The sequence below is a fragment of the Bos taurus genome, chromosome 18 (genome assembly GCF_002263795.3).
Source record: "Bos taurus isolate L1 Dominette 01449 registration number 42190680 breed Hereford chromosome 18, ARS-UCD2.0, whole genome shotgun sequence".
In the NCBI taxonomy this organism is placed as follows: Eukaryota; Metazoa; Chordata; class Mammalia; order Artiodactyla; family Bovidae; genus Bos; species Bos taurus.
In genome coordinates, this window is record NC_037345.1 from 13,317,618 (window position 1) to 13,327,093 (window position 9,476).

At 58.5% G+C, this 9,476-nt stretch overlaps 1 protein-coding gene across 1 annotated transcript in view; it reads right to left on the bottom strand.

The window, feature by feature from the left end:
• Nucleotides 1-9,187, bottom strand: part of SLC7A5 (solute carrier family 7 member 5) — a 28,646-nt gene extending 19,459 nt beyond the window's left edge. The window contains exon 1 of the mRNA NM_174613.3: nt 8,560-9,187. Coding sequence (NP_777038.1) covers nt 8,560-9,091 — 532 coding nt within the window. The 5' untranslated portion in view covers nt 9,092-9,187. The remainder of the gene's footprint in view (nt 1-8,559) is intronic.
• Between the last annotated feature and the right edge of the window lie 289 nt (nt 9,188-9,476).

Here is a 9,476-nt window from a genome sequence, read left to right on the forward strand (position 1 = left end):
CCATGGCCCCCTGGACCACTGGTCATGCTTAGAGCCTGACCAGGAGTGCCAACTCCAGTTGCAACCTGGCCAACCAGGTGGCTTGAGTTCAGAGTCCTGTCTGCAGACTGCAAGCCACCCCCACCCCGCAATGCCGACTTGCAGGTAGAAGAAGGTATTCTGAGCTGGGTGAGCATACAAACGGGAGGTGTGCCCCAGGGCATTTATCTATCTGAGCAGCACCCAAAGGCTCTGCCCAGCCTTGCCCAGCCTGACCGGTTATCTCACTCTCCAGGCCTAGGGTCCACCTCCGATAACTCGTCACACACAGGCTGTCAGCTGTCAGCCACTGGGGGCAAGCCTCCCAGCCCTCAGCATATGCTGGACTTGAAACACAGCGGGGGCTATTTTCACTTAAAAACAAAAACACACCAAAACCCATTTCCCTCTCTGACCAGAGGTAAAACCCTCATGAGCCTTATCAGGGCTGCCCTTGGATTCTGTGCATGCCAATAACAAAATAACAACCTTGACAGCTGGGGCAAAGTATAAGCATCCACTGTCTATACCCCACTCAGTGCCCTCAGGGTCCCTCACCCTAACTGCCTCTGCTGGAGTTCAAACACACCAGAGCAAGGTCGTGGGCAGGCAACAGAACCATCCAGAACCACAGCATCTGGGGACTGGCTGCCCCCACTCATCAGAAAATTCAGCCACCGTCCCCATGTCTGTGAGGGGGCTGCAGCCATGGACCCTCCCTTGTCCCCAGGTCTGCAGGGACCATCCGCCCCCACCCCCAAGAATGAAAGGATGAAGGGCCCATGGGCCAGAGCCTGGAACCTCACTATCAACAAGCTGCCAGTGAGTCTCTTTGAAAGAGGTGCCTTCTTTTTAGGGTCCTTGATAAAAAAGGGGCAACACTTGAGGAAAAGACAGTCTGAGGCCCAGGAGTAAATGCTGACCCCACACAGGTGGGAGGGACTGAGATGCCAGGGAGATGAGCACCGTTTTATCAGAGCTTTGCTGGCAGGCCCCCAGCAGTGCCCCAAGACAGCCCTCAGTGGGCTCTGAGATGGGAGAGGAAGTGGCTGGCAGGCCACACGGGTTGCAGGAAGCCAGGCCAGCTGGTCTCCTGGGGCAGGAGCTGGTAGCAGGCCAGAGAGCAGCAGGTGCTGACCACTGCGACTGCGGCCGGACGAGCCCCAGGCCCAGGCAGTCAGCCTGCCCATCATCGGAGCCTCTACCCATCAAACAGGGTCACTCACTGGGCATCTGGACTCGGAGCCCTGGCTGCAGGTGGGCCAAGGTGGCTGGGAGAGTGGCTGGCAGTGGGGCTGACTGCTGAAAAGGCAGCGAGTTGCTCTCGGGGGTGTGTCCTGCCTTGACCTATTGTCCAAATCCGCTCGGCATGCAGGGACCCAGGGTTCAGAGGGTACTCGGTGAACCAGGTCCTCCGCTCTGGTCCCGGACTCCCTAATGTCCTCTGGGCTTGGGGTGAGCCCCCCACCCCCAGGCCCAGCCTCCATGGTGGCCTGTGCCCCACACCCAGCATTTCTTCCCTTCCTGCCCTAACTCCCCCTACCCAATAACAGACTGGTCTCCCACTGAGTGTACCACCTCCCAGAGCATCTGACTGGGCAGGCCTGAGAACCCACCGTTTCTGACAGTTGAGGGGTGCTGTCCAGAGGACCCACACGGAGAACCAGCAGCTGACTTCACGACATGTAATTCCCCTTTACTGGCTCCAAGAGAGTGAATGCCCAGGACTCACCCGTACCCCAGACATCAGGAGGCTGGCCTCACTTCCAGAGGCACTGGAGCACAGAGCCTACGCAGGGCGGCAGCTCGGCTCCAGGACCACCAACGATCCCACCACTGGCCACTCAAGATCGGAGCTTCCCGAGTCTGGAGAACTGAACGAAAATGAGGGAATTCCAGGGGCAGGGGCTGCTCAGACGGGACCCAGGGCTCCATCTAATTCCCATGTCCAATCTCTGCAGAGACAGGCCGTGGACGCAGGAGCAGGCAAACACAAAACCTCAGTCCAGTTGGGACGTAGCCCTTGTCGATCACTGATTTCTTATGAAAACAATTACTAATAGGCCAAGTCACATTTGAAAATGTGACCAGCCCCGGAACACGTGTTTCGTGTCTTCCATTTTTAACCTGGGCTGGGTGACACCCGGCCAGATCTCCCCCACCCTTGCTCGGAAGCAGAAGTCTCAGCCAGCATCTGAAACCGGGACTGACACTTCATTTCAAACACACCAGAAAGAGGCAGGTTCAGTCCTGCCTGAGATCTGCTGACACACAAACCTTGAAGTTAGCAGGAAACTCCATGAATAGCCACATCTCATTTTATTGGGTTCTTCCAAAGCAGAGCCCTGCAGAATAAACAGAGGTTCCCAAAGGCCCCCCACAACCCCAAGAACACCCAGGAGCCACAGGAAGGAGCCCCTTCTAAGTTGGTCCTGATTTCTCACATGCTGTGTGATCTTGGGCTGGTGACTTACTGGGTCTGAGCCTCTGTATTTCCTCATCAGCTAACTGGGAATACTGCTGCAGGCCCTGACTGTCGAGCCTGCAAGTTATTAAACTGAGCGGTCATGGTCGAGTGAAGATGTGCTAAGGAGCCGAGGCTGTGCGTGCGGGTGTCTCCACAGTTAGTATCCATGCCCGGCTCGCACCTCCCTGGTCTGGAAACCCCCAGCTCACTGCAAACCTGCTGCACCTGAGGGTGACGGGCCCCCACGGCCCCCACTCTGAAACCTAGTTTGCTAGTTAGGGGAGGGGGGTGAGGACATCCAGGCCTCCCGAGTCCCACTCCTGTGCGGTGGCCCCTTGCCTGAGGTCTTCAGCCCCGGTGCCTGTGACAGGCTCCCACACTGTGCTACTGCAGACTGGTCAGCCTGGGGGGCCTGGACGTCACACCTCCCAACCAGGTGGTTCCAATGCAGTCAGTGGGGGGACCCATCAACTGGGCCAAGTCCTTAGGGCCCCACCACACACACACTGCTGACATCCCTGGAGGGGAGGGGACTCTGAAGCAGGCTGTCACGTTGGTGGGGGCCCTGGGGCAGGGGTCCCGAGCAGGATGTGGGGAAGCACGATGAAGTAGCCTGCCCTCCGCTGTGAACACCCCCATTCATGCGTGTCTGCCTCCCAGCGAGGCTGCCCCCATCCCCAATCTGTTCCCCTGACTCAGCCTCAACACCCAGCAAGAGTCCTCATGTGGACCAAACAGGGCTGACTTCAGGGCCTGAGGACCCCGCACCAAAGTGCAGGCAGACAGCGCCTTGCCCACACGACCCGAGGACACTCCCCTGGTCCCCTGTGATGGGCCAGCCACCAACTCTGGAGGGACCCCCCCCATTCATCCCCATAACCGAGGGAATGAATGCATGATTGTCAAGACTCTGGTGACCTTTCCTCCCTGCCCAGACCCCCTGAGCAGACAGCCCCTCCCTGTGCCCAGTGGGGCCGGAGCTCCTGGTCCCCTTGCCAGGCACACCTGCTCTGTCATTTCCTGCCTGGCCAGTCCTTCCGAAAGTGGACCCCTGCTGAAATGGGTCAGAACTCACACACCCTCTGCAGGTACAACCTGCCCGCACTGCTCTGCTCCAGGTTCTGAAACCCAGGACCAGAGAGGCCCAGCACCCAGCCCTGGGTTACACAGCCAGGGCCTCAGGAGCCTTTCGGCTGACAGGATGTCCTTGACAAGTACCAATTGAAGAAGACCCAGCCCTGTAGCCTGTGTCCCTGCTGAGGGCTGAATCCCGTACTGGCCTTGGGCAGAGACCTCGGTTCTGTACTGGCTACACTTGGGGTGACTCTCCTCTGGGTTGACAGCCAGCAACCAAGGTCAGGGTGACTCAGAGGGCGGATTGGGTTGCCTACAGCATGCTGGAGGCTTCTGAACAGGCAAATCCCCCGGGGGTGGGGTGGGTGGGGCCCAGAGAACTGCCTCTGCCTGGAGGCTGGTCTGGACGGACCGGGTTGGGGTAGGATACACCTCCCTCCGGCACAAGAGGGTGTCAAGGCCACCTACCAGCCCACCCTCCCAAGCAAGAATTCAGGACTCCTCCAGGACTAAAGAAAGAGTTGGGTGGGGGCCTCCTGCCAGGATGCAGACAGGACCCCAACCATGAGCCAAGAACCACCACTGGATGGAGCAGTGGTCCCACTGTGGGGAAGGGAAGGGGCAAAACTGGGCGGTGGGGGCGTCAGGTGTGCTCTGGGATCCCTTGGTCAATCCAGACCCAGCAGACCCAGGAAGGTCACACCAACTGGGGGTGTGGAGTCACGTATGCCCAGTCCCCGGCACCTCTCATGGAAGGAGAGGACAGGAACTGGAGGCCAGCGTGGGCACAGGACAGGGCCCGTGGCCACAAGGCAGCTGGAACCCATAGGGCAGCTGTTGGCCACCCTGCTCTGGAACGTCATTTGCAAGGGGAAGGTCTTGAGAGGAATATGGCGTTTTCCTAAACAGCTCCCTGTAAGAGGTCTGACTCCCCACAGTGGGGGAAGATACAGGGTGAGGGGTGGAATATGGCGGGGAGTGCTTCCCAGGAAGTCCAGGGCACAAACCTCAGATCCACTAGTGTTTGCCCCTGATGACCAGGCACTTGGACATGGTATCGGCCACTGTCCCAGACCCTGGCACCCTCCACCCTCACCACAGACATGGCCACGTCCCCACATGCCGGGTGACAGAGGTGGCTCAGGACGAGGACACCCTGTCTCCCTGGCTGTAAAGTTGAGGGGATGGCAGATCTCAAAGGCTGGGCGTTTCTTTCAAGATAGGGGCAGCGGTCCCGGGGGTCTGGGAACCTGCGATTGAGGGTTTGGGGGGAACATCTCTGGGCAGGGTCTGCATACTGGGAGGGATCATCAAGGGGCCCGTGACCCAGAGGAAAAGGGTCAGAAATGCTGTCTCCCGCCTCCCTTGGGTCACGCGCTCTGTCGAGTACTCGCTGCACCCCGTGACTGGGCCGGAGCGCTTTCATGTCTGGCCGGGAAAGTTGGATTTCAGGGCTAATTACCCGGCTGTCGTCTGCACTCAGCTCACAGCCTGCAATCCCAGGGTCGCCAGCTCCTTGGAAACACCCAGAAGCCTCTGCTTCGCGAGGCAAGGAGCTTAGGCCGGGCAGCTGGCAGACATCCAGACAGCTTGCAGTGGGTGCGGATGGTGTGCCGGCCTTGCTGGGACAGGCCTGGTTTAAGGCCCAGGGACACAGTGGTGGACACGCCAGGAGGGTCTCTCATCGCCAGGAAGGGGGGACCACAATGGGAATCCTGGGGGAGAGGTGTGCTGCCACACAGCCCCTCTTCACGTCATGACCTCAACTGACCATCCTGTCCTGGAGCCAGCTAGCAATGGCTGCCCCAGTGCTGGGAGGGGCCGCCAGTGGGGTGGGCTGAAACGCCGCCACCCCCCACGCTAAAAGGGGGTGCGAGGAATGGCTTCTAGCTCAAGACATCGAGGGCGAGAATGATCACGGCCATGGTGTGACCCTTTGTGTGGGGTGCCACGTGCATCAGACACGTCATGGCAGAGTTCCCACAAACACCAGGAACCCGAGTCACAGATGCAGAAACAGGCTGGGCGGTTGTGTGAATTTCTCTAAAACAGAACCCAAGTCTGTCCACATGTAGAATGCAGGCTCTTCACCTGCCACGAGCAGGAGATATCCCAGGTCATGGGTCCCCGAGGACAACAGCTGAGGACCCCACCCCCACTCCACACGGGCTGCCCAGTGAGGCCAGCTCACCCTAGGGGAGCCTTGGCATCCCATCTGACCCCTGGGAGAAGGAGGGAAGCTGTGCTCTCCAGGCCCACTAAGGGCCACCAAGCTGGAAGGGGATGTAGAGTCCCACTCTTGGCCACCAGCAGACCTGCCAGGTTCCACCAGATGGGTGATAACTAGGGGGTTGTGGGAGAGGGCGAGGGGGAGGTTGGGCGACTCGAGGTCACCTTCTGTGTCCAAACTCAGACAGCTTCTGAGTCTGGCCTGGAGAGATCCTCAGTCACTCACCTGAGTGACCTCTGCCACTCTGATAAAAGCCAGGGTCACCTGAATCTCAGGTGCCATCAGTAAGTGCTGGATGATCCCTGCAAACCTAGACGCACAGCAGACTCCCAGGCTGTCATAGCGGACTCCCGGGCTGTCAGCAAAGAGTCACGGAGCTTGTGTCATTCACCTTCACGGAAAGACAGAAACCCCAGGGTCGCACCATGAAAGGGCCCCACGCTGTCATTTCCACGTGTCATGTAGGTCTGACGTGGAAAGACCTATAAGAAAAGGGACCTTCCCCCATTTATTTTGTCTGCAGGATCATTCTAAGCACCAGAGCCAATGTGAGCCACCATACGTAGAGAGCAGCTGTCCTGGGGCATGCCTGGGGCAGGAAAGGCAATTGGCAAAACTGTGGCTCCACAACATGCTGTTCAAAGGGTGGGCCCCTGGGCTGTTCACCATGCATTGGCTCAGGCTGTGGGCTGCTGGGCTGGGGCGCATGGGCTTGCTGCCACAAGCGGGGGGCTCAGGGAGTGCGAACCTGGCATGTGTGCAATAATCAACAACAATTAGAAACTGTGGCTTTTCACTGCCATCTCAGATGCGCCCAAGAGCAGACCCTTTCTTGGGTGGTTGTGACCTTCCTGCCAGCCTCGGACAAGCCCCCATCCCCCTCTATATGTGGCAGGCTCTAGACTAGCGCTCCCTCCTTCAGACAGCATATCCTTGTGTTACTATAAATCTCCTTTTCACCAGAAAATACAACACACAACACACACACAACACACTCGCAAGGGTGGTTCAGGGAAAAGAGCAGAGAATGGCCAATGGACACGTGAAGAACATCATCCCAGCTTGCATGAGAAGGGGTGGAACTTATGTGACCCTCCTTGCCGCCCACAGGAGTCCTGGTGAGGGCTTATCCGCCACAGCCACTCCAGAATCCATCCCATGGCTTCACCTGCTTAAACCCAAAAGCTTGAGAAAGTGAGGAATCCACTTTCCAAGATCACAGAGGGGCCCTTTAAGGCAGTGTTATGTCATCACATCCTGGGCCCAAACATTAGACCTAGCAACGATGAAAATCGGACAATGAAAATTCTACTGACAGAAAATCAACAAAGAGGGGCTTTTCCTCACTCGGCCCAAAGCATCGTCTGAGAAGCCCACTGGAAGCCACAGGTTCCCCTGCCTTCAGGCAGATCAACTATCTCTGTGACTGTTCCTAGATTTGGGCCAAAGGTTTTTACAAGCTGAGATGTTCATTGCTGAAATTCCCCTCAAAGGCAAGACGTCCCCCTCCCCCGGCACGGCCGCTCTGTGGTCTCAGGTCTCCCTGGGACACCACTTCTCAGAGAATGCCTCTGAAAGCCCCCCACCCAACACACACACAGTGAGCTGGTGCCCCAGGCTCCAGAATTCCAACAGCACCAGCGCGTACTGCTGGTCAAAGCCGCTCCAAGCGATGGCACGGCTCCCTGAGTCTTGGGGCTTGGACAGAAACCAGCCCTGCTGGCTCCACACCTCTGTGCACCTCAAGGTTTAGGCAAGGCCTCAAATCAGGTGGCTGGACACTTCCACCCTGCACGTCTCCCGAGATGTTTGCAGCCATAGACAAAGATACGAAAACCATGTGGCTTTCAGTACAAAAATTTTTTCCTGAAATACCACCAGAAAACAACCCACCAACATACCAGAACCTCCTCCACCAACATCCTGGGACCTCCTCCACCAACATCTGGGCTGTGCCCAGTGTGTGTATTTCAGCACAGCTTGGGATCCCAAAGCCAGCACCCACCCTGCACACACTTAAGATGCAGTTAAGCCCCTTCTTTTAAGACTGGCTAGAGGATGCAACCTTCCATTGTCTACAAGAGCAACTCATTCATTACCCACGCACAATTTTACTATTATTGGTTGTTTTTTTTTAATTTTATTTTATTTTTAAACTTTACGTAATTGTATTAGTTTTGCCAAACATCAAAATGAATCCATCACAGGTAAACATGCTCAGTCGGGAAGGGCTGACTCTTACAAAACCAATAATACACACATGTATTATTGGTTTTGTAAGAGTCAGCCCTTCCCGACTGAGCATGTTTGAATGACGTTTGTTGATTTTTTTTTTAAACTACGATCTCTCTCCACAAACAGTAAGGCTTGGGGAAATCAAAGAACACAGAAACAGACAGGCTTCTCAGGCACTCCACGTGGGTGCCTCTCAGGAGGTAAGTAAGGGTCAGCTTAAGCATGGTTCCGGAAGGACCGAGTGGAAAGGCGCTTCTGGCGAGGCTCAGGGCGGGGACCCTGCTGTGTAACTCACTGCGGAGTTCCCAAGACTGTGTGGAAAGGAATGAATGAAACGCACGTGGTATTGGGGCCCTTGCCCTCAGTCTAGAACTCCGGGGTCGGACCGGGGAGGGGGGCGGGGGCGCGGGGTGTAGGGATAGTCCAGGAGTGCCGGGAGGGCCAAGGATGCGGCGACCACGGTTCGGCACACATCCCCTACTCCAACCCTCCCCGCGCCCGCCGGTGTCCCAGGGCCCCGGTACTCAGTACTCACGCACGCAGAGGCAGGCCACGAGCTTGGCAGCCTCCTCGGGGACAGGGCAGGTGGGGAAGATCGGCTTGAGCAGGTAGGTGGCGAAGACGAGCGCCACGATGTACTGCGAGGAGGGCCGGATGATAAGCAGCTCGATCCACAGCTTGAGGAAGGCGGGCAGCGAGCCGTACACCTCCAGCATGTAGGCGTAGTCGCCGCCCGACTTGGTGATGGTGGTTCCCAGCTCGGCGTAGCAGAGCGCGCCCACGATGGAGAACACGCCACACACGGCCCAAACCACCAGCGCCAGCCCGGGCGAGCCCGCCTCTTTGAGCACTCCGGTGGGCGTCACGAAGATGCCCGAGCCGATGATGGTGCCCACGATGATGGCCACGCCGTTCAGCAGGGTGATGTTGCGCTGCAGGGTCACCTCGCCCTCCGCGCCGTCCGCGCCCCGCGCCGCCAGCATCCGCTCCCGCGCCTGCCGTTCCTCCTTCTCGTTCGCCGGGAGGGTGGCCGCCGCCGCGCGCCGCTTGGGGCCTGAGCCCGCCATGCTGCCGCGCAGGGTCGGGCCGGGCAGGGCCGGGAAAGTCCGGACACCCGGCGCGCGCCGCCCACCGGAGAGAACCGGCTCTCCTACCGCGATCGTGGCGGTAGCCAACAAAACTCCACCATTTATACCGGGACGGTGGCCCCGCCCCCGGCCCGCCCCGTCATTGACGCGCCTCGCCCCGGGGGTGTGGCCTCCACAGCCGTTAAGAACCGGACGCTCCCACTCGGCTCACGCGAAGTACGCAGTGACCTGCATGGCTGGTGCTCCTGGCCCCACGTGGTCCCGGGAATCCCGGCTCCGCCGCGCGCGCGCGCGGAGCACTGGGCTCCTCGACCCCCTCACTAGCTCCGTGGTCATCGCCGCCCCTCTCCCGCGTGCACTGGGG